Source organism: Myxocyprinus asiaticus, chromosome 15 (assembly GCF_019703515.2).
Source record: "Myxocyprinus asiaticus isolate MX2 ecotype Aquarium Trade chromosome 15, UBuf_Myxa_2, whole genome shotgun sequence".
Classification (NCBI taxonomy): Eukaryota; Metazoa; Chordata; class Actinopteri; order Cypriniformes; family Catostomidae; genus Myxocyprinus; species Myxocyprinus asiaticus.
Genome location: NC_059358.1, coordinates 35,677,432 through 35,703,759, shown reverse-complemented (window position 1 = coordinate 35,703,759; position 26,328 = coordinate 35,677,432). Strand labels below are relative to the sequence as shown.

The window sequence follows — 26,328 nt, the reverse complement described above, 5'->3', positions numbered from 1 at the left end:
GTTTAGAATGTCAAAATAAAAGCGTGAGGTTTAAAAAGTGCAGGATTTAAATACATTACTGTTGTATTTAAAATTAATAGTCAATAATAATAATATTAATAACAATTTATTGCTATTATTATTATTATTATTATTGTCAACATTAGTATTTGTATTAGTATAAGTTGAATGGGTTCCAAAAAATAACTGTTTGAATGAAATGTGGACTGATGTGTTAAATCTAAATTGAACAAAAAAGAGATCTGAATCCTTTAAAGTCCAGATGCAAGTTGAAACATAAAAAAAAGTCTGTCTCCCTCGTGTTTTCTAGGACTCTTATTTTGAAGTGCTTCCCCCAGACTACGTTACCCAGCATGCACTGCCCTCATCACTGCCATCTGTTCCTCATTGTTCTCACCTGTTTTCCATTACCTCATTAGCCCTTGCATGTATAAATACTCTCTATTTAGTTCCTTCTTTGTCAGTTCTTGTTTGTTGTTGTTTTGAGTTCCCGTTTGTTGTTTCACTGTCATCATTTTCATTAAAGCCTGCACATAGATCCTACATCTCCTGTCTCATCTCAGCAACCATTCGTTACAGAAGAACTGACCCAACATGGATCTAGCGGATGTCCGTATCCTGCTTCTCAAGAAAGGGGAACGTCCAGTTGAGGATCACGCACGTGAGTTCTTAGAACTAGCGAATTTAGTGCACTATCCAGGCCGCGCTCTGGTGGTTTTCTTCCGGACCGGTCTGAATAATCCACTGAAGGAACTGATACCTCCGGCTGATCCTCACTGGATGCTCAGTGAATATGTTGAGAAGGCTCTGGAACTTTGCAGTTACCCTTTCACAGTGGATTATGGCGGGAACCCTGGGCCAAAACCTGCATCCCTGGCTCCTTGCTTCAAGCCTTCCACAGCTCCTTCGTCCACGCTGCCAGTGCTCACGACCACGGAGGTCGTTCCCCAGTCGCTGCCAGTGCTCACAACCACGTAGGTCATTCCCCAGTCGCTGCCAGCTCTCATCGAGCCTCCCACAGCTCTGCCTTCCATAGCTTCGCCCCTCGAGCCTCCCACAGCTCTGCCTTCCATGGCTTTGCCCCTCGAACCTCCCACAGCTCCGCCTTCCATGGCTCCGACCCTCGAGCCTCCCACGGCTCCATCTTCCACGGCTCCACCCTCAGAGTCTTCCAGCGGTTCCGCCCGCTCCCCCAGAGACTCCTCTTCCAGCGGTTCCGCCCGCTCCCCCAGAGACTCCTCTTCCAGCGGTTCCGCCTGCTCCCCCAGAGACTCCTCTTCCAGCGGTTCTACCCGCTCCTCCAGAGACTCCTCTTCCAGCAGCTCTGCCCGCCCCTCCTCCAGCGGCTCCGCCGCCTGACCCAGTCCCTGCCCTGTGGCCGCCTCCCAGTCCTCCTGACCCAGTCCCGGCCTTGTGGCCACCTCCCAGGCCTCCTGACCCAGTCCCGGCCTTGTGGCCACCTCCCAGGCCTCCCAACCCAGTCCTGGCCTTGTGGCCGCCTCCCAGACCTCCTGACCCAGTTTCCCCCCCAGACCTCCGGACCCAATCCTAACCCTGGGGTCTCCTGCCTGGCCACCTGGTCATCTTCCAGGTCTCCTTCCTCACCTGTATCTTCCTGCCCTCCTCAGCCATCTTTGGGGTGCCAGGAGTCGCCCCTTAAAAGGGGGGATATGTCACCGTCTGTCTCCTTCGTGTTTCCTAGGAAACCCCTCCTGATCTAGTCCTGGCCCTGTGGCCACTTCCCAGGCCTCCTGACCCTGTCCCCGCTCTGTGGTCACCTCCCAGGCCTCCTGACCCTGTCCCCGCTCTGTGGTCACCTCCCAGGCCTCCTGACCCTGTCCCCACTCTGTGGCCACCTCCCAGGCCTCCTGAGCCAGTCCCGGCCCTGTGGCCGCCTCCCAGGCCTCCTGAGCCAGTCCCGGCCCTGTGGCCTCCTCCCAGGCCTCCTGACCCAGTCCCGGCCCTGTGGTCGCCTCCCAGGCCTCCTGACCCAGTCCCTGCCCTGAGGCCGCCTCCCAGACCTCCTGACCCAGTCTCTACCCTGAGACGTCCCCCCCAGACCTCCGGACCCAATCCTTACCCTGGGGTCTCCTCCCTGGCCACCTGGTCATCTTCCGGGTCCCCTTCCTCACTTGTATCTTCCTGCCCTCCTCAGCCATCTTTGGGGTGCCAGGAGTCGCCCCTTAAAGGGGGGTTATGTTACAGTCTGTCTCCCTCATGTTTCCTAGGATTCTTATTTTGAAGTGTTTCCCCCGGACTACGTTACCCAGCATGCACTGCCCTCATCACTGCCATCTGTCCTCATTGTTCTCACCTGTTTTCCATTCCCTTATTAGCCCTTGTATGTATAAATACCTTCTAGTTTAGTTCCATCTTTGTCAGTTCTTGTTTGTTGTTTCACTGTCATCATTTTGCACATAGATCCTACGTCTCCTGTCTCATCTCAGCAACCATTCATTACAAGTTTCTTTTCTACTGAAGGCTTGAAGACTGGAATTACTGTTAATTTTGCTGCTACATTACCCAGTATACTAGTTAATAATAAAGTGTTTCTCAATAAGCTATACATTTATATTGAAATAATGTGTAGTCAGAGGTTTGTGTTTCTTTACATATTAAAGAGTACTCCCAATTAGTTCCACACAATAATGTAAAGGTATTCTAAACTGATAATGCAAAAAAAACAACACTGGTATTGGCTTGGGTTTGGTATCGGCCGATACTGAGATTTCCGATATCGGAATCGGAAGAGAAAAAGTGGTATCGGTGCATCCCTAATTGTAACTCCATTTTTTTACTTTTGTATGACCAGATCATTCTTTAGACATGTGATGTGTGTAGTCTTTTGTCATTTTCATTGATAATGAGTTTTATAAATAGTTTTATAATGCAGGATTTTGACTATAGGATTATTTCTATATGAGAGAGTATTGGTGTCAGTGAGTGTACATTTGCATGCTGTATTTGCAAATGCATTGGCGAGGCTGTGGATTTATTAAGATCTTGCCATCTGGTTAGTAGGCGGGTTAGAGAGAGAGAGAGAGAGAGAGAGAGAGAGAGAGAGAGAGAGAATGAGGATCAGGGTTGAGGAGGAACAGGTTGAGTGGGCAAGCAAATCTGACTGAGTCCATGCCATAGAGCTGTAAATATGCTATTAACAGCACATTTCTTGCAATCAGTGCTCTTTAAACACATTAAGGCAAATCAAGAAATCTTAATTGTGCTCTGTTGGATAAGATAGCACGTAGTTTCAGTCATTCTCTAATCATTATTCCAGAGTGCTCATTCATAAATGTAGACTCATCAGGCCCATAAATAAATTATACCATGTGTTGCTTTTCATGTTTACAAGTTTGTGTGCATGAGTGTGTTTGTCTTCATGTGCTTTGAAGACTGAACAGTTTTTGATATCTTCCAGGGTTCCACAGGAATGAGGACATGAAGGCCATTGAAGTTCTGCCCATTCTTAAAGAGAAGGTGGCATTCTTATCAGGTGAGCCAACAAACCAGTTGAGTCTGTAAGGGAAACATTTTCCTTCTTCCTGAAAGTTTGACTTCTGATTTTTTTTGTTTTTTTGTGGGTTATTTACTCTCTTCTTTTTGTGTGGAAAATTCAAGAAAGATTCTTAAATGATTTTAGTAACCCAAACCTAATGAATGAAGTACTGGGGTTGTGCAGTGATTGGATCAAAATAGTAATACCATGGTACCTTGATATATATGGAATTGAATAAATACCAGGATAATACCATGTTACATATTCAAGAAAACAATTTATGTTACCATAGAATATTGGTGAATTGCACAAAATTGTCTTGGTCAAATCTGAATCAAAATCAAAAGAATAAATTAGAAATTATACTTTGCATTTATATACAGTACCGGTCATTTTTTTCCTTCACATTTTAGAATAATAATAAAGTCATCAAAACTATGGAATAACATAAATTGAACTATGGGAATTATGTTGTGACTAAACAAAATCCAAAATAAATCAAAACTGTGTTATATTTTAGCATCTTCAAAGTAGTCACCCTTTGCCTAGAATTTGCAGACATGTACTCTTGACATTTTCTCAACCAACTTCTTGAGGTATCACCCTGGGATGCTTTTTAAACAGTATTGAAGGAGTTCCCATTTATGTTGGGCACTTATTGGCTGCTTTTCGTTATTATTTGGTCCAAGTCATCAATTTCAAAAACCTTTTTTTTTATTATTAAATTTTAGTTTTGTAATGAAATAAATTAATATGGTGCACAATTATATTTTTGCCTACAAAACGTATTTCAAACATTTAAGCATACACCTTCAGATCAAAAGATTTTTAAGATCATGAGAAACATTTTAGTCAAATGTTTTGACCGGTAGTGTATGTGTATACTGTATATTTCAGCATAAATTTAATTCAGTACTACTATGATGTATACTGTACTTACACATGTATTTTACAATTAATACATCATTAAATTTATTTATTTTATATATATATTTATATATATTATTTATTTTGTTTATTTTACTTTAATTTCAAGGTTAATTTCAAGGTTGAAATATGACTCAGACATTTCTTGACAGTGTACATGAGATTCACCCACATATCCAAAAAAACATAACATATATATTTTTTCAAAGCAGCATTTTTGTTTCATATAAAATTGGATGCCATTTATTTAGACTTGTTCCCTTCGTATCCAAGGGCCTGGATTTCTATGAATTTTAATGAGAGGAAACTTATTTGCAGTGACAGTCATTAAAACTCTCTCAGATATGTGAGCTCAAAGGCAGAGTGGCATCACTGGGGAAATGCAGTGATGGTTGAGCTGGCTGCTGACCCAGATAGCTTACCAATATCTTAATCTTTGGCAGGCCAACTTGCTTATCGTCAGCTCAACTTGCCTAAAGTACAGATAAAACTAATTTCCTATTTTGCCCTTTTCCACTTCTCTACCTTAAAGGAAAGAGTTTAATGGAGGTTGGTATGCAGTGACTCTATGAAGCAATTATATGACGGTATGCAGTGAAGTATACAATAAAATGAAGCATCAGATTCAGTATTTCACTGTGTCCTAATCAGACGTGTTTTAACAAATTATCAGTGACAAGAAATATGTCTGTCCGCACTGTATGGCAAACTGCCCAGCAATGTGATACAATCACAGCCAATCAGAAGATATTTCATAATGTAGTTATGTGGAGGGGAATTTTGACGAGTGAGATTTCACAGTAATTTCATGCGGGTGGGACTACTTAGTATGTCACCACAAAAACAGAAACAAAGCAATCAATAAAATGTAAATTTACATTATTTGTTAAAGGGATAGTTCACTCAAAAACGAAATTTCTTTCATAATATACTCACCCTCCATTTATTTTGTTGCGTTAACGCCTCTCATCCACACTACAACAGCATTTCCTTCACTGTTAAAGGAGAAAACAATATCATTGGAAAATTACGTTGGGTGTCAAATGTTTTAAAAAAATGGATTAGTGTGGATGTGGTCTTTCTTTCTAATGTGGCACACAAAGGGAGATGTTTTATTGAATATCTTGGTCAATTCTTTAATTAAAATGGCAGTGGATAGTGCTTCTTCATTCTACGCTCAGAGCCAAAAAGAAGTTTGAAACAGCTGAGCAGCGACATACTGTTTGTGAACATCCAGACACTTGCCACGTTGCTGTGGGAGGCGTTTAAAGGAACATTTAAATATGAGGACGCTCAAGACTACATGTAAAACATCAACTAATATGACATTAAAATGTGTTATCAATGACTTCATGCCTCATTCTATGAGATGAATTCAGATCTGTAAAAGAAGCTTTAACTACTCGATGATGATTTAAAGTAATATATATATGCAGTAGATAATGTGTAATTTGTAATGTTTACCTTTTACATTCATGGTGCTAATGCGCTAACAAGCAATATGCAGCCATAATGTGTGCTGATTACACTCTGTTACTGTAATTTATGATGACTCCGATACTGAAAATAAGGGTGTATAAAATTGTGTTAATGTGTAGAATACAAACAAAAGAATGATGATAGGCATATATTACTTTAGACAGATGTGGCTTTTGCTGCAGACGGAACATGAGTGAATCAGCATTTCAAACTAGTGAATGGGCACTGAAGAGTATTTGAGTAGATTTGATTCCTTTTGTAGACTAATTAGACAAAAAAATAATAATTGCAGGACATGTTTTTGGAAAATGTCTCGTCGCGAACGATCATAGAGATGTAGGTACGTTTTCACCAGCTCACTAATTACTCTACACGTTGGTGTGTTTATGTTGACTGATCTTAACTGACTGAATTGCAATTAGCTGTCGGCCTCAAAGTAGGTGGAGCTCTAGATCACAACTAATGATGATGTGGACCAATGGCAGTAAGAAGGTGTTTAGCAGCCAGTAAGAAGTTTTCCAGAAAGTTAGCCTTGGAAAGCTGTTACGAACCACCTAAACAAACTCCAAAACACCTTCTTTTTGCCTAGATTTTGGTCTAAATTATATCACACCCATTCAGTCTTAGATTTCATAGGAAGTGTGCAGGGGCCTTAAACATGTCGCCGCAAATTGTAAACTCTTAAGGAATATAGATAACTTGGACTTGCATCTTTGCTACATATCACAGTTAGGTTGAACGCCCCTTTAAACAAAACTTTAAGTCAAGCAATTTTATTTAGAACCAGCTTTTTTTGGTGTAGTTGACTATAGACTGTTTGGCTATAGTGATCCTAAACATCACTACTGTGTGTAGGTATTGTAGGTTAGTTGGATTTGTTGTGTTCCTCAAGATTAGCCATTGTCCTATTTTACAAATGCTTTGCTGACACACATGTTTGGAGAGGCTCTGCCATGTTCTCAGACAGTTTAGCTGGAGATTTTCCAGAATCAGATATACAGTGTGCTTATTTGACCTGTAGGTGGAAGAGATCGTCGTGGAGGGCCAGTCCTCACATTTCCAGCCAGAAGTAACCATGACAGAATACGACAGGAGGACCTCAGACGACTCATTGCGTACCTCGCCGGCATCCCCAGGTATACTTGTGTGTGTGGGTCTTTGTCTGTGTTAGTGTGTGTACCTATCATTCAACAAAATTTATAGCTGTTGTTGTAATGGATCAGGTGCAGTCAGTGCAAAAGTTTAAGGATTCACCCCAAGGCAGCACATGTATGAAAGCAAGGCAGCTACTGTAATAGAGAAGATAAAGTCCAGGCACCATTGTCCATGTCTCTTAACCATAAGCTGCGCAAAGGAAAGATAGTTCAGCAATTGGTCTGTTTGTGGTCAATTCATTTGAAATTGCCCATTCAGTGACAAGTGGCGATTTCCGATTGCATTGAATGCGAACAAGTGTTTATCTTTGGATAATTCTCTCTTTCCTTGCAGTATTTAAATAAATACCACAGTACTTTTCATTATTAGTCATGCTTGCTGTCCTTGTTGAGAAGAGGTTTGCTATTACTTTTCAAAGTAATCAGATTTATTTTTGCCTTGAGGGTGTTAAAATGGACAACAAATCCTAAAGACTTACTCTACATTAAATGAGGGACCCGAGGTATATCTAGGGAGCAGATTATCATAAAGATTTGGGAAGCAACCACCCACAACACCTTAGCGACTGCATAGCAACACCTAGCATCTTTGCAATGGGTTTTGCACAGGCAAGCACCACTCTTATTTAATTACTTAAAAATCTTCTCGATGTACTTTTTTAAGTCCAGACTTTATTTTGTTTTGAAGCACTTCACCCCCAGCTTTCTGGTTTGTTTAAATGTCACATGGGCAATTTGTCTTTCCCCTGCTGTGTCCTTCTGTAGTTACCATTGATTTAACTTTTTGTGAAACTCAACCAGCTCCACGTGAACCTCTGCTTTCAGCCAGAGGGATCCAATTCTGCACAGTTCAAATGTTATCTAGGTTAGCATCTGCCTTAGGGTTTGCCCAGACTTTACACTCTTTTTGAGCCCTTCTCGATGTGGTGAACACATTCTCTACTTTTGTACATGTGTGATAGTTTGAAAAGGAATAATTCACTTCTGACCGTTTGCTTAGAAGTGCAAAAATGTCAGAATTATGTTTGATATCCAAATTTTGCCCTTGGTTAGGAAAACAAGAGATTTAGTGAGGGAGTATAGACTCTTGTGACCTTTGTTTTTTTGGTGGCTTCAGTGGTGTATATATACTGGATTTTCCTTGGCTTGGAACTGCATTTTTTTGTGCCACACTGGTCAACTTCCATCCCTCTTCAATTTCTCTGAGAGTATTCTCTCTTCCTTTTTCTTGCTCTCTCATTTTTCAACAAGGAATGTTTTGGGTCCAAAACAAGTTCAAAATAAGAATATTAGCTTGCTCCTCAGTCTGTAAAGAGAAAGAAAAAAATATGTTTACAGTAATGCACTTACAATGGAAGACCTCAGACTTAAACATTATATGTGTTAACATAAAAAAGATTAGTGTAATAATATAGCTTACAAACATTGTTTGTTTAAATGAATATACATTTAACTGTTAAAATACATACTGTTTCAAAAGTATAGACACAAGGCTTAAACGTTATGTGTTAATACGAAACATTTTTTATACTTTTTTGTGCATAGTTACATCCAATATTTGTAAAGCCGGTAACTTTTACATGATACGTTTTTGGATACCAGAAATGGACTGTTTACATGGAGCAAACTTCACCTCAGTAGTCCTAATGCAAAAAGGACGATTTAGACAAATTACAGCTAACACACATTTGTACGGAAAAATTATTATAAACACTTCTAAGCTTTATATTTCTACTTTTAACGTTGCAGAATGCCTTGCCCCTTAGACTTCCATTGTAAGAACAATACCGTAAACATTATTTTTTTTTTTTTAAGTTGAAGTTGAAATTGGCATACTATTATTTTGAACCTGGAACATTCATTTAAGCCTGTTATGTAATTCCTGAATTCTAAATGATCTTTCTTTCTCTCAATTTTTTAATCTGACATGTCCATCCATACTATCACCCCGAATCAGTTTATTTCTCATTCCTGTTGTCTCTCTGTCTCACTCATTTCATCTCATCCTTCTTCATTCTGTGTACTCTTTCACTGCCTCCTCATCTCTCTCTCTCTCTCTCTCTCTCTCTCTCTCTCTCTCTCTCTCTCTCTCTCTAGAACGATTTAGAGTTGTTCAGATCTCGCTGCCGTTTAAGAGTCACAGCAGAGAAGCAGTGCAGCTGTGGATAGGAAAACACTCTTGAGTTAACAGGCTGCTTATCGAGCTAGAGAGCTCTTTAGTTTGATTTTTTATTTCCCCTATTTATTTTTTTCTCTTGCAGCTTTTTTGTCCCAGTTTAGCAAGAAAGGTTTTCTTTTTTTCTTTCTCTTTTTTTTTTTTTTTTTTTTTGCAAAACATATTTGGGTAAGTGTTATTTTTAATGCAAGGTCCTCACTTCATTTTGGATTTTTATGATGTGCCAGCGGTTTGTAGAAGAGCTGATGTTGTGTTTTTGTTTGTTTGTGTAGCGAGGAGGTGAGCAGACATGGCTTCACGGTCATTGTAGATATGCGAGGATCCAAATGGGACTCTATCAGACCTCTGCTGAAGATTCTGCAAGAGTCGTTTCCATCCTGCATCCACGTCGCGCTCATCATCAAACCTGACAACTTCTGGCAGAAGCAGAGGACTAATTTCGGCAGTTCCAAGTTTGAATTTGAGGTAAGGCAGGTTATACCTGTGAATTTACATGAAAGAAGATGGCAGTGATTAAAAGTTCAGTTTTTTTGTGCATTTAATTAGATCGGAGAAGAAATTCACGTACCCAACTTTTCCTAGATGTAAATTTAACCCTTTCATATGTAAATGACTGGGCCCCGCAGAGTAGTGTCACACATGTTTCTGCAACAGCCAGTTACGTTACAAGCTGCCAGATTCAAATCGGCTTTCACGCCGACACAGGCTGCACTGGTCAAGGGTCTGTAATTTATATTCTCTCAAACAGTTACTCATACAGTCTTTTAAACCAGTGGTTCTCAACCAGGGGGCCGGGACCCTCTAGGGGGCCTCAGCACACTTCCAAGTGTGCCTCAAGATGACTTAGAAATATTAAAATAATTAAAATAATCCTACTTAATTGAAATGCTAAAAAATACTTTGATGTATGCCTACAAATTATAAACAGACTCTTTCTGAAACTTCTAGAATCAAAAATTATCCATGATAAATTATTTTAACCAGACATGTCTAGTTTCGGGCAAGGGGGCCTTCAAATATTGTCTTGGACAGTTGGGGGCCTTGGAGTCAAAAAGGTTAAGAACCACTGTTTTAAACCACAGAATAAGTTTATTTTACATACATAGATCCAACTCATCACCAAAGTACCACAATTAAAGTTCGCAGCTCTTATATGCACAGTCAATACATCAAACGCGATCTTCCTCCGATGCGTGCTGCCATTTGTTTACATTAGTAGCGGTTGTCATTCGTCAAACAAACAGCTACTCAAAGAGTCTTTTCAAGCACATAATATGTTTATTTTATGTAACAAACAGCCAAATTGTCATCAAAGTTCCACGATAACAGTTCACAGCTTGAATATGCACAGCCATCATATCTAAACGCAATATTCCCATGCATGCAGCCACGTCTACTTATTAGGTGCAGATGTGGTTTTCATTCACACAAACAGCAACTCAAACAGTCTTTTCAGGCATATAATATGTTTGTTTTCTGAAAGAGACAGCCAAACTATCACAAAAGCACCATGATAATAGTTTAAAACTCATATACTCACAGATGCTGATCGAACGCGATTATCCATGCACGCAGCCAAGTCTGTTTACATTAGTGCTTGTCACACACACACACACACTGTCTGAGATGTCAAACAGTGCATAGGCAAACCGGACTGCTGATATTATTTGTTCATTTGTTTTTTACAGCTATAAAAATAAAATAAATCAATCAAAAACAGTGCAGCAGACATAACCCATTTGTTCACATGTTTACTATATTATATAAAAAAAAAAAAAAAATATGACAAGAAATGAAAAATGAACAAATAAAATAAAATAAATAAAAAATACTCCTCTACACTCTGCCCCCCTCTACTGGCTGTGCAGTGTTACGTGCAAATATAACTCACTCCAGGGGGCACTGCAGAGGAATTTAGACCCTACTCATGAAAAGGTTAAATTTGAGGTAAGGCAGTTTAGTTTATACTTGTAAAATAACATGAAAGAAGGTTTTTCGGTATGTTTGATAAGATATTACTTTCACATCAGACAAAACTGACCAAACATCTTGTCCTAGATCTAAATTTGAATTTTAAGTTTATGGCGGTTTATACATATGAATTTACATGAAAGAAGATTAATTTAAATTAGAAGTGTGTTCAGTATAGTATTTGATGATATTGCATTGAAATCAAAAACATTTCCTAGGTCTCCTATTGTCTCAGATTGTAAAATCGAGTTACCAGAGATTGCAATGGCAAAACCTTTGTTGTTTGTTTTATAGCCACACCTGTTTTTACACAGTTTCTTTTCTTGAGAAAATATATAACACAATTTGCATATGTTTTACTGTAACGTTCACTGGTGCTGGTGTGAAAGTGGAGCTTTCAAATTTAGTTCTGACCTATTTCAGATAAGAACTGAGAGGAAGACAACTGCAGTAGTGTTGCAGATTAATTTATCCAGCACAGTGCAAGATTCAAAAGTGTTATTACATTGTAATAAAAATGTAATTGAAAAATGCACATTGGATTTTTATAACGGCATAACAAATCGGACTTAAATTTGCTTACAATGGTGAACAAAGTTCTCGCCTATGTCCACCACCCAGACTTAAAGGTCCAACATCCCCTAATGTTTCTGCTGTTGTCTTTAACAATATGACCTGAGCTGCAATCTTTGGAATGTTTTTTCTGGATCCCTTTGACTAAAGCATTCAATAAAACTGAGCTGAAGGGGTGCACATTCATCATGCTATCACCGTTTAATTGCATTGTTGTTTTAAAAAAGATTTTGGCTTCTTGGAGACCTCCCACTGAGTCACTGACAAAAGCAATCTATTCAGAACCCAGTGCTGCCAAAATATTATCACAAGTTGCAGTGATCTTTTTTGGTTCTTATACAGCTGTCGTTTTAAATTAAACTACAAAGTATGTCCACATTTAAAACAGTGCATTCTGATATTATATCCTGAAATAGCAAGTGGACAAAATCACTCTTTGAAAATAAGCAGGTATCAAGAATTATGGAAAGAGTGAAGAGATTTCCAATCTTACAGCAAGGTATCAAACAGATACAAAAACACATTACGTTAGATATCAACATTATGTTAATATTTCTACTGTTTTTACTCCAATTTCTCTCACTAGGGAAAAATAAAGTTTACTCCACACAGTGTAAGAAATATATTTCTTAGATATAAAACACATCTCTTTCTGCAAAATGTTAGATTTCCTTGCTTCCACTGAAACACACAAGATGCTCTTTGAGACACACAGTACCAAATACTAGGGCTGGGCATTGATACAGATTTCCCGATTCCAATTAACAAGCTTTCGGTTCGATTGAGTTCTGATTTAGAATCGATTCAATATCAATTCATATGGGTTTATTTCAGTTAAAAGTTATTAAATGTTATAAATTATTTCAGCTAATGCTGTTAATTATACAGGGAACCTTTTTACTAGGTGCATTAGGAAAATATTAATTTTACTATTTAGATTTTATTACTTTTTCATCATTTTGGTCACATTTTGGCTTTTTAAAAATGAACAAATAAATATATTCAACCAATAAATAAGATATTATATTTCATATATTATTTTTGTTACATATTTATTGTTAAATTACATAATTTGTACTATTTACAAGTATTTACATTGATTTGTTGAACACGTGCTAAAACCGCTACTGTCTCTTTAACCAAAAACGGCATTTAAACAGTGCCTTTAAATGAGCGCAAGTTAACTACGTAGAGAGGACATGAATGGCTTTACCTCATCTGTGCGATGCATAGTTCAATGTTTTTTTTAAGTTGTTTTTGATCAACAACTGACTGTAAAGAACAGAAGTGGTATTAACCCTCATGATTTTCTTTTGCCTGAAAATGCTAGTTAATGTTATCCTATTGGACTAAAACTTTCTGACTTCAAATTAAAAAAAAAAAATCAAAAAGTTATTTTTTAAATGACCGGCCTCTGAAAAATTGCTTATAAATCTCTCATTATGCTATATTATTACCAAATATTGGATCAGATTTTTTTGTCAACTTGTTTTCTTTCAATTAGCATAGGTTTTGTATTTCTGTTTGGAACTTACTGATCGTAGGTCTCATTGACCTGAGATTATGCACCTAATTTCTGAGTGAAAAAAGCATTATTTGTGAATACATTTGGCAATATTAAATAAAATATGAAAACATTCTGTACTATTTATCACACTAGTGTGCTTTAATGTTTAACCAGAAAGTTTTGAAATGCTTTTATTTTATATAGAATGGCACAGATTCACACTTGTGGTGTTCCCGGTCAAAAATGACTGGCCATTGAAAATGAATGGGGAATAAGAGAAATAAGAGAAACATTTTGTGTTCAGGAGCATGTTCATCCATTAGATGAGCACATTTGTGCATGTGTGCTTGCAAAAATAAAGGCCTCAGACCTGTGCTCGTGCACATACACACGAGCGCACTCACGCACACACACAAACACACAGGTGCACACGTACAGGCAGAAACTCTGAGTATTACATGCTTTCTTTTCCATAGAGATGAACTTTATCCTACCCTGAACTGCATCCAACATCCATCCAACATTATCACACACACAAACACACACTTGAGTAGTACATACTTTATTTTTCACAGAGGAACTTTATCCTACCCTGAACTTTATCCAACATCCATTCATCCATCCAACATTAACACACACACACACACACACACCCACACACATGTTGGTGCAGCTATCATTATGAGGACTCTACATAGACATATTGATTTTTATACTGTACAAACTATAGATTCTATCCCCTAACCCTAACCCTAAACCTAACCCTCACAAAAAACTTTCTGCATTTTTACATTTTCAATAAAACATAGTTTAGTATGTTTTTTTAAGCAATTTAAATTATGGGGACACTAGAAATGTCCTCATAAACCACATTTATAGCAGAATACCCTTGTAATTACCAGTTTGTAAACTAAAAAAAAGTCCTCGTAAACCACTTAAACCTGCCCACACTCACACACACACACACACACACCTAACTTTGTCCCACAGTGATCCCTCTCCAATAGAATCTTTATTTCATGATCTTTCTTTCCTCACAACTTTCAGACAAAATATTATGACAGTGTGTTTTGGAATTTTCATGCTCTCACAAAGAAGCAGATCAATAGCCGCTTTTCCACTATCGGGCCAGTGTGAGCCAGGGCTATCAACTGGCCAGCCGGGGACTGAGGCGGGTACAATGTCAAAGGCGGAGTTGGGCCAGACTTGTCAGGATATGTATCCAGTGCACAAAGGTACAGGTTCAGGTAAAAAAAATGCAGGCACAGTACAAATCCGTTAAAATGCACAAAGGACAAAGCAGTGCCCATATAAATTACTTTCCATGGTTCGGTGAACTTTCATAGATGGTGTGCTTGGACATCGTCCCGCTGTTAGTGGAGAGGTCTCTCGGGACATCATGGTAGTCGATGAGTTGATATCGCTAATTTATCTTGCTAGCTAGCTAATGTTTACATTCGATATGAACTCGATATTCTAAATAACTAAATAACATGATACCTTAGCATGAGCTTCCCTTTTGCTTATGAAATGGGCAAGGTGTGTGACGCTGGCACCAGCTATTGGCCCTGGCCTTTGGCCCAAGGGTAATCGGCGGGCCAAAGGCCAAGACAGACCAGAGGAGGCACGATGAAGCCCCGGAAATGACAGTGGAAACGCAACTGGCCCTGGCATGCGCTAGCATGCCCTTATTTGACCCGATAGTGGAAACGCAGCTAATGTTTACTAATATACAGAAGCTTTTCCACAACTAAGGTACATAAAGCCTCATAGGGCCTTGCGCATCATTCACTTTGTGGCAGCACAATGGCCAAGTGGTTCTCTGTGCGTGAGGCTCTTGATCACTTCCTTGATCATGACACATGAACAGTTGTCCTGGTTCATTTCAAAATGAAAGTCATGTTTTTTGTGATCTTCCCCAGTCATTTTCAATGGCCAGTCATTTTTGACCGGGAACACCACAAGTGTGACTTTGTTTTTTTTTTACAAAATAGAAGGGCTTCAAAACAATCTACCCTGTGAGACATTAAAACAAACTAGTGTGTAATTTTTATAGCACAGATAAATTCTTATGGTATTTAATTTAGACAAAATAACCCATAAAGAATTATTATTATTTGTTTTATTTTTTTTATTTTTTTTTTCACTCAAAAGCCTAGGTGTGTAAGCTCAGGTCAATGAGGCCTGTGATCAATAAGTTCCAAAAAGAAATACAAAACCTGTCCTAATTGAAACAAAACAAGTTGACAAAAAGATCGAATCCAATTTTTGGTGATATAGCATAATGAGAGATTTATAAGCAATTTTAATAGGCTAGTCATTTTTGACAAGGAACACCACAAGTGTGACTTTGTGCAATTATTTACTAAATAAAAGTGTTTCAAAACAAACTTCCTGTTTAAACATTAAAGCATACTAGTGTGATAAATAGTACAGCATGTTTTCATATTTTAATATTGCCAAAATTATCCACAAATAATGCTTTTATTTTTTTTCACTCAAAAATGAGGTTCATAAGCTCAGGTCAAGGAGGCCTGAGCTTATGAAGCTCAGGCCTCCTTGGAACTTTTTGGAACTTGCCAAGTAAGTTCCAAAAAAAATTAAAATACAAAACCTGTGCTAACTGAAAGAAAACAAGTTGACAAAAAGATCTAATCCAAATTTTGGTGATTATATAGCATAATTTATAAGAAATGTTTAATAGGCCAGTCGTTTTTAACCGGGAACACCAAATTAGGTAAAAAATATAAAGACAGCACAATGGTTAAAAGAGACAATATTCAGTGACAAATGGGTTGCGTGGATCTCATCTTGGACACACATTACATGGAACAACTTTTACTCTCAACACACTGTGAAAGGGTCTTGTTGCTGAACACTTTTAAACTACACAATTACTGGTGAGTGAAATGTAAACATTTACCAGTCAGTTGCCAAATATATTCACTTTAGTCGCATAGCGCGAAATTTGGTTGCAAATGCGAGTAATTTCTGCTCATTGTAGCAGAGGATTGTGCATAGAATTAAAGATCAATCTTGGGATTTAAGAATCGATATCTAGATTGGTCAAGTGAAGATTGCGATTAATCGGAAAAACAATATTTTTACCACCCCTACCAAATACTTAGAGATTCTGAATTTAATAGTAATTTTCAGTTAACCCAACAGCTGAAATTGTTATGCTGATCATATAATTTGTAATGGAAAAAGGTTATATTAAATTAGAAAAAGCAGAAGCATTTTAACTAGTGGCCTTACAATTTTGGGCTAGTGGTCCACCAATATATCGCCAAGGCCGATAAATTTTCCCACTTGGCCGATTTTTTTCTTGAAGGAGCCGAAAATCGCCTGCTTGAATGTGAAGTGACTGAGACATGTAAATGACCAGTCATGGTTCATTTTGTTGTTACGTGCCATCATGTTACTACAATAATAAACCGGTGTGCAACACAGTGTCATTTAAACGGTCCGCATATCAGAGCCGTGGCAGACATGTTTGAGCTCATAATGTTAAAGTGGTCGCCTGTTTCATTCTCCCTCTCTCCTCAACAGTTCCCTGTAACTTTTAACTGTCTTTTCTAATGAGAAAAAGGCAAATATCAATAAAACTAATATCATATACCATCTGCAAATATGCGCATATCTCGTTTAAACAGATGTAATAAACCAACCTCACACAACTTCAGCAGATCCAGCATCCTGTGGAACACTCATAAATCTTCCTCTGAAGCACGTTTTCTAACAGTCTATCCTCAGCAGTTCCCTGTAACTTTTCGAATGATAAAAGGCAAATATCAATAAACCTTGTATTGTATACCATTTACAAATATGCAGGTATCTTGTTTAAACAGATGTCATTCCCGAACCTCATGAAAATCCAGCATTTTCTTCCTGTTGAGCTCTCATCAAATATCTTCCTCTGAAGCGCAAATTCTATAAGCCAGAATAAAAAACTTAAGGATCAGGATCAAAAGTTCACTTGATTCACAAATCATGATGACAATCCAAGCAGGCGATCCAGGCCATTTAAAACTGTCAGGAGATTGAGGCTCAAGCTGGATCCGCACGAGCGCGTGAGTGCAACTTCGAGGCTGCATGTACAGAGGTACGATGAAAATAAGGTGCTTTTCAAACTGTTCAGAAACCAGTTTTCTTAAGAGTTCCATTCATTCAAAACAGATGTCAGTTGAGCCATTAACTGATTAGGCAGCAAGGTAGCAAGTCAGCTGCCTGTGTTTTCGGATGCAGCCCAAGGTAAAAGCGCTTCACGTGTGCTATAAGTAAATGTCTTATTCACTATGCGTTGTATGTACAATTGGTTTGATTCAATATTTTTTTTTAGTAAATGCGATTGCTAACGCGGATATGTCATACATGGTTGCTGGACTACTGGGAGTACTGTTATTTCCTTCTTCCTAATATATTAACAATTTCTTCATGTGCAAATAAATTACTAAAATTTGATGACTAAACAGAAATCTGAAGAAACTGCTATCTACTATTTAAAATATAATATTATTTTTTAGTTTTGTGTGAAATTGAGTAAATATAGTGCTAAATAAAAGTTTTTTGTATTTATTTTTTTTTTAGCAATTCTATGTTTGTTATTTACTATATTAAATTGTGTGATATATTTGCATTGTATTGGCCTATCGGCAACCCTGCTCTCTGGATATCGGCATCGGCAATTAACAAACTCATATCAGTTGACCACTATTTTGACCTCATGTATGGTCACAATATGAACCTCAGTCTCCTTCTCTCCTCCTTTCAGACCATCATGGTGTCCCTCGAGGGCTTGACCAAAGTGGTCGATCCTTCCCAGCTGACTCCAGACTTCGAGGGCAGTCTGAACTACAACCACGAGGAGTGGATTGAGGTTCGGGTGGCCTTTGAAGAGTTCACGAACAATGCCGCTCGTGCCCTGGCCCGTTTGGAGGAGCTACAGGATATGGTGTCCCAGCGGGAGCTGCCCTCAGACCTGGACGGGTCTCGGCGAGCCATGGAGGAGCATGCCTCTCTGAAGAAAAAGGTTACTAAAGCTCCTGTGGAGGAGTTAGATACAGAGGGCCAGCGTCTGCTCCAACGGATCCAGAGTGGAGATAAAGGTCGAGGAGATATCCAGGGTTTAGCTCCCAAAGTCCAGACGCTGCTGGATAAACTCCACGGCACACGGCAACATCTACACCAGGCCTGGCATATGCGCAAAGTCAAACTGGATCAGTGCTTTCAGCTTAGACTCTTTCAGCAGGACGCAGAGAAGGTGTGATCATTTACAGTGATTGGTACTATATGAGGCTTAATAGGTTAGAACTAGAATTGCTGGGAATCAGAAGTCTCAGAGTGCATTCAAGTATTGTTGTAGTGCAATGGCAGGTGTACACTGCTTGTTAGACCTCGAACAACATTGGTATTAACCAAACAGAGATTTTAGGGTTAGGCTTAGGAAAAATGGGTGGGGCTTGAACATCAGTCTTTTCAACCCATAATTTCTCTCTGATTTTAGAGGTTATTAATGGTTAGGGTTAGGACAGGAATATTCCTGGAACAGATCCTTCTTAGCAAAATCCCAGTTATCATAACATAATATTGAAGATACTACCTAGGAGGATACTCAATGCTAGATAAAAAAAAATATTTTAAATCACATTAAATCATGTGTTTTATATTTTACATTCCTTATGAAAATGTACTGTAACAGTACCATGGTAATACCATAATAAAAAAATAAAGGAAAAAAACCATGGTATTACCATGGTACCTTGTCCAAAAAACATGGTATTACTGTGGTGCCTTGCCCAAAAAACATGGTATTACCATGGTGCATTGTCCAAAAAAAAAAATTATTGCCATGGTACTGTGTTCAAAAAAATTGTATTACCAAGGAAGCATGTCCACAAAAAGGGTATTTTAATGGTACCACTTCCACACAAAAAAACAGCAACAACATGGTATTGCCATGGCAGCATGTCCAAAAAACATAGTATTACCATGTACTATGTCCAAAGAAAATGTATTACCATGGTATCACGTCCAAAACAACATTGTATTACCATGGTACCATGTAAAAAAAAAATAGTATTACCATGGTACCATGTCCAACTAACATGGTATTATCATGGTGCCATGTCCAAATACATGGTATTACCATGGGACCATGCCCAAAAAAACATGATATTAATATTGTATAATCTCCAAATAACATGGTATTATTATTGTACAGTGTCCAAAAAAGGGTATTACATTGTACCACTTCCAAAAAACATGGTAATACCACGGTACCGTGTCCAAACAAGGGTATTACCATGGTGCCATATCCCAAAAAATAAAATAAAAATGGTTTTACCATGGAACCATGTCCAAAAAAAATGGTATTACCATGGTACCATTCCCAAAAAAACATGGTATTACCATGGTACTATGTACAAAACATGGTATTACCATGGTACCATGTACAAAAAACATGGTATTAATATGGTACCATGTCCAGCTTACATGGTGCCATGTCCAAATACATTGTATTAATATTGTATTAATATTGTATAATGCCCAAATAACATGGTATTATCATTGTACAGTGTCCAAAAAAAGGGTATTACCATTGTACCACTTCCAAAAAATATGGTATTACCACGGTACCATGTCCAAAAAAATTTTATTACCATGGTACCATGTCCAACAAAAATGGTATTACCATGGAACCATGTCCAAAACAAAAAATGTATTTCCATGGTACGATGTCCAAAACATTTTTATTACCATGGTACCATTTCCAAAAAACTGTATTACCATGGAACCATGTCCAAAAAAATGTATTACCATGGTACCATGTCCACAAAACATGGTATTACAATGGTACTATGTCCACAATATGGTATTATCATGTTACCAAAACATGGTATTACCATGGTGCTATGTCTAAAACATATGGTAATAGCTTGTACTATAACAAAACATGGTAGTTTTGTTAGTAATTACATTTTACATGTATTCATTTACAGTAGCAGGCACATTTATCCAAAGTAATGTACAAATGAGGAATTCTACAACAAGCGAATCATCCTGCAGTGACAGCTAGCCTAGCGCACACTACACGACTCAAGCTCGTCTCCTTTAATGTTTTGAGTGAGCATCTGGCCTGTGACTAGAAGTCTCAGATTGTACAACCGAAGGTAGTGTGCACACTCCTGCAACTTGTTGGGACACAAACCTGTTTGAAATCAGGCAGAGGAGCTGTCAGGTGTGCACTCTGTGCCGACGAGCAAGAGACCAGCAATGAGCAACAGCCAATCAAATGTAGAGAGAAACCAAACAAAAAATAATTACAAAATAAAATAAAACATCACCCACATCTCCCGAACTGCTGTCTCATCATTATTTTCAGCTGTTTTGCCTGTTCTGCTCCAAGTCTTCGCACCAACATGACAAAACAAAAGGCTGTGTGTCGCAGGGCACAGACTTAAGTCGTGTAGTGTGCGCTTGGCTTTTGAAGTGCTGCATTAAAAAGTTCCAAAATTGACAAGGAATCTATATCACATCTCCCCTGTCAAATCTATGTATAACAAGCAAAAGAGCATCTGAGATGTTTGCTTGTAATTAATGCAATATCTGTAAACAATGCAATGCAAGTAAGGGTGCGCAATGATACACGTCTAAATGTATTTTTTGTGCATTTGCAAGGTTGTAGCAGTGTTATGCCTCAAAGTGCCACATCTCTCAGAATTTTCACAGTCCATGCCTTCCCTTTTTCCTCTCTGCAGATGTTTGACTGGATCATCCATAATAAAGGCCTGTTCCTGACCACCAGCACAGAGATAGGAGCCAACCATCAACACGTGCTGGAGCTGCAGACTCAACACAACCACTTTGCCATGAACTGCATGGTAAGACTGTGTCCAGTGGTCCTGCAGTAATATCTGTCACCACCTGAGGCATTATGACAGTGTAGCTTGATGTGCGTTAAATCATTAAAATGATGTGTGTTTGTACACACGACCTGACTCATTTAGTCATGCTGAAATGAATTTTCTGTTGTCATATAATAGTCTGTCAATATGTGCCTGAAGGTCTATAATGCTACATTGATATTATTGGACTCACAAAGACACTGTGTGTATGTGTGTGCTGTGGTGCTGACTCGATTTTTGCATACTGTAGAAATGGCGAAAGGTCCATATTGCATTGAATTCTGGCCAGCAACCACCAGCCTAGACAGGAAGAGCCGTCTGACTAAAAAAATGTTGAAGAAACACCCACACAAATACTTCATCAGCTACTGGTCTAGTGGTACATGTCCACTTGTACCACTAGACCAGTAGCTGATGAAGTGTTTGTGTGGGTGTTTCTTCAACTTCAGGCACTGTTAGCAGTGTGAACTTCTAGAAAGTAGTTTTGTAAAAGAAACTTCACCCTTTTTTTTTTTTTTTTCAGCTATCAATGTCCAACAGTGTATGTGTATGTATCTTGGGAGATTTCTGTAATTTTTCATGAAAATTCCCACTACAGTGTCATTTCCTGCACATCTCAAATTCTGTATGTTTAATAGAATCCCATGGTGGAAATGACGCTGATGGAAATGACATTTTTATTACTTTATTTAAGGCCAATTTTATGTTTATTTCATGTCTTGGATTAGATTATCATAGTTTTAAACATTTATTCATTTGTATTTTTTAAATGTATTTTCATAGTTTAATATTGAAAGTCTTGGTCTGAGACAAGGGTACAACAGTCAGATCTATGCATATAGGGCATTTGAAAAGTACTAAAAATAAATATTGAAGGCCTGGTAAAAAAGTTTCCAAGTCAGTTTAAATGAGACCTTCCTATAACAATAAGAAAAAAGTTGAAATCTGTTAGTTTTAATAAAAATCAACCCCTGAGACAAGAAATTGCCTGAAGTAGAAGAAAAACCCATATATGAAAAGATATTTAATTTTAATTACATTTTGAAAATAATTTTCTATATTTTCTGAATAAAATAGAAAATGTGGGCCATGCTTGCCTATGCAAAACTCACCACCATGATGCTAGGGGTGTTTTGAGTGCTTCCTAAGCAGTTGCTGAGGTGTTCTGAGTGCTATTTAGCATATTGCTATGTGGTTGCTAGGTTGTTTCGAGTAGTTTCTAGGTGGTTACTTAAAAGTAAAAAAAAAAAGAAAAAAAAAGTCACCCCTCAAGTATCTATGATATTCTGGTAAATAAATATGGCTTGGGTTTCTTCTTCAGTGCAAGTCTATTTTTTTTTTTATTATTTTTTATTTTTTTTGTCTACTTGGCGAAACTTTTAAGTTTGATAACTTAAAGGGGCATTCAGTAGTTCTGTAGCTAGCGTTAGCATTGCTCTTCTTCATGTACTTTAAGTACCGATACAACAGTGGTATTAGATGCTGTACTGCCATCTATCGATGTGGATAAGCATGATCATCTCTGCTGCCCCCGGTAGCTTTGGAATATCATTTGCATCTGGAAAATGACGGAGTTTGAGGTAATTTTTAAAGTTATTTATTACTACTATAATTTAATTGCTTTGCCTAAAAACTAAACATCAGAAATCAAGTGAACATGGACAGACTGTTAAGTTAAGGACAGTTACTGTTAAGGACAGATTATTATTGTCCCTCATATCGATCTTTGGAGACTGTCTACGTTTCACGTTATTTCTAAAGACAGTTATTACCTTTATTAGAAAACTGCTTAGTGTGAAATAAACCTCAATTATCTAACGATACAGAATGTTATGGTAAAGGAAAGATTAGAATTATTTTTGATGATCAAATTTAGGATGTCCATGAATACTGTTTTTGATGAACTCGTTTTGTTTCCAAGCAACCAATGTCATGGTTTACACAAAATCCAAAACAATCGCTGTTTTTGTCATGGATGCAGAGGCAGGAGCAGAGGCAAGACCCAATAGCAGAGTTCAAAAACAAAAATAAAGGGAAAAAACTCAAACTCCCACAAGGGGGGAAAAAAATAAACATAAACTACCCCAAAAGGGAAAAAAGGGTATCCAGGTTAGGGTAGGGAAAACAGGGCACAGGATGCAGGACCGACCAGGTAGGGATGGGATGATAAGCAGGACCGACACGAGACAGGAAACAAGACCGATTAATGAAACCTGAGCATACATCGCGAGGCAAACGCCACGCGATGCACACAACAGCTGACAAAAACAAGACAGGACACCTGTGCAAGAGTTCGGCCACACACACACCAGACACCTTAGACCGAAGTGACCGAACCTCAGCACAACATGAAGACATCTCAAGACCCGGGCGCACAACGCGAGCGCGACGCAAGGCGAACCCGTGTACGCGAGAGTCAGACAAACTATTGATGTGAGTGCATGCTGCCAATATGACAAAAGTGCGATGCACCCACATCAATAACAGACAGACATGGAGCACGAGTGTCCGGATCCCGACACAGACCGAAACCGAACCAGACAGGAAGTCAGGATCCAGACACAGTGCTCCCGACATGAAACAAGACAGACCGAAGAGCGTACGGCAGGGAATACAAACGAAACCATGCGCTCACACAAAGACAGACAACTAAACACAAGACAGACATGGGACAATAACGCCACGGTCCTGTCAGACAAAAACCCAAACAGACAGAGTGACAGGACCATGACAGTGCCAAGCGACTTAGCATTAAATGAATGAAGACGTAGATGCCTTACTGTTACCAATGTTTACTCTAGTTTTTTGCCTTTGCCGGTCTTTCTGTCTTATTGCTTCAGACCTTTTTTTGCTTCTTTGGCAGTACAGCTTCTGGATCTCCCATTGTCTCCGCTGCTAAATAAGTATGTTCCATTGTGTTCTTTTCGCTCTTCGCATCACCAAACAACAAAACTGTGTGCTAAATAAGTATAGCCAAGGGTATCAACATAGGCGGTGGCAGAGAGCTCACTTTTTATAGAAAAATATTATTAGTACAGTCTTCATCTCGTGTGAGTGTACACCATTTGGATCAAACTTCACAAAAACCCAGTTAATTTGTTAATGTGTAAAACTTTATAATTGGCTCCAAACTACTGAATGCACTTTTAAATAAGTAATATCACACTTCTCCTCAACAAGCTGCACAATTTGAGATATTGTATCATTCATGTCCGTCACACAGATGGTGCAGGACGACTTACACACTGAGATTAATAGAGTTAGGGGTTTGTACAAATCCCTAACTTTAAAGGAATAGTTCACCCCAAATTTTAAATTTCTTCATCTTTTTCTCACCCTCATGCCATTCCAGATGTATGTGACTTTTTTTCTTCTGCAGAACACAGTTGAAGATTTTTAGAAGAACATTATAGCTCTTTTGGTCCTCACAGTGCAAGTGAATGGTGACCAGAACTTTAAAGCTCAAAAAAGCACATAAAGGCAGCATTAAAGTAATCCATATGACTCCAGTGGTTAAATCCATGTCTTCAGAAGCGATAAGCTAGGTGTGGGTGACAAACAGATCAATATTTAAGTCCTTTTTTACTATAAATCTACACTTTCACTTTCCACATTCTTCTTCTTTTGTTTTTGGCGATTTGCTTTTTCCATGCATATTGCCACCTAGTGGGCAGGGAGGAGAATTTCTAGTAAAAAAGGATTAAAAGATTGATAATAAGGACTAATATAAGCATTGTCTGGACCTACAAAACTGAGATATTCTTCTAGAAATCTTCATTTGTGTTCTGCAGAAGAAAGAGAGTTATACATATATTGGAATGTCATGAGGGTGAGTAAATGTTACTAATCATTTTAATTGGTATAATCTAATGATCTGTTAAGTATTATATAATTTAATAATGTTTATGAATGTTAATGAAAGTTAGTAATGCAGCTAATGTGAATATTATTTTCCTGCATCATTTCCTCCTTGCTTAAATAATTACACGTTTTGAAGATACAGCCCTATAACACTTGCTAGGATGTTTTTATAGTTTTGTTATGAGACTTTTTGTTAGTGTGTTGGCTTTGGCTGCTTGTGCTAAAATCACATGTCTTGTCTGAGCTGTGAGAATAGCCCACCCCCTCTCACACTGCTATAACTGAGCACAACTTAACGGATGAAATGCTGTGTCAACTGTTTGCTTTGGTTTGGCATGACTGCTGGGCGGACAGGACACTACAACCACCTCCTCAGGAAGTCCTAGGAGCCTTGCTTCCTCTCCTGACGTGGATCATGAAAAGATGTCAAAACTTTTTAGTTACCTCGGCTCTGGCAAATGAGTTTGTCAATTAAGTAGAGCTGTTGATGTTTTTTTTTTTTTGTTTTTTTTTACAGCCAAAAACACTACAGGCCAATTGTTCATATTTCAAGTATTCCCACAGTCATGGACAACCTATTGTTTTCCCCTTGCAATGAAAGTGCATTGTGACTGAGGCTAACATTCTGCCTAAAATTTTGTACAACATGAAAAAGAGAAAGTCACATAGGTTTGGAACAAAATAAAGCTGTGTTAATGATGACAGAGTATTCTTTTCTATGTGAAATATCCCTGTTAGTCTTTTACTGCCTATAGCTGAAACGCTTTATACTGTTTGACACTTGTCTGATAATATGATCACGGAAGAGCGGACTGCTGACTACCTTTTATGTTTGTAATAATCAATAAAGCGCTTTACTAATGGACCGCCCCCTGGAGGAGTCCAGGGTCCAGTTTGATAGCCTGCAGGTTGTGTGGCATGTGCCTCATGCATTGACAGTAATTCAATAGCTGTTTTATGGAGACGTCAATATTCATCGCATGGCATGCTGGTTGTAACCTTTCGTAATAGACATGCTTAAGCAGCTGTGTCATTGAGTTCCAGGGGTAATGTCACCTGAGCGGAACGTTACGCTTGTTAGTTTGGAAATTAACTCAGCTCCCACTCTCTTATTAAAGACAATGCAGTGGACAACATGTAGAAACCCTCTTCTGGCTAAAGGCAATTTACACATGGCTGCATGATCTCTCATCATGGTGGGGTATTGATTAGTAACAGAGATATCCAGAGGAAGAGATAATGTTTTGTGCACTCCTTCTCTTATTATCCAGTATTTG

The 26,328-nt window shown here is 38.4% G+C and overlaps 2 protein-coding genes across 7 annotated transcripts in view; one reads left to right on the top strand and one right to left on the bottom strand.

The window, feature by feature from the left end:
- Positions 1-26,328, bottom strand: part of LOC127452718 (C-C chemokine receptor type 4-like) — a 218,248-nt gene that overhangs the window by 38,304 nt on the left and 153,616 nt on the right. The window lies entirely within an intron of this gene.
- The window catches only part of LOC127452713 (triple functional domain protein-like), a 226,143-nt gene that overhangs the window by 84,967 nt on the left and 114,848 nt on the right, over positions 1-26,328 (top strand). For all 6 annotated transcript variants that reach the window (XM_051718338.1, XM_051718337.1, XM_051718336.1 and 3 more), the window contains 5 exons: positions 3,419-3,493; positions 6,924-7,038; positions 9,505-9,697; positions 18,058-18,546; positions 21,044-21,166. In XM_051718338.1, coding sequence (XP_051574298.1) covers positions 3,419-3,493; positions 6,924-7,038; positions 9,505-9,697; positions 18,058-18,546; positions 21,044-21,166 — 995 coding nt within the window. The remainder of the gene's footprint in view (positions 1-3,418; positions 3,494-6,923; positions 7,039-9,504; positions 9,698-18,057; positions 18,547-21,043; positions 21,167-26,328) is intronic.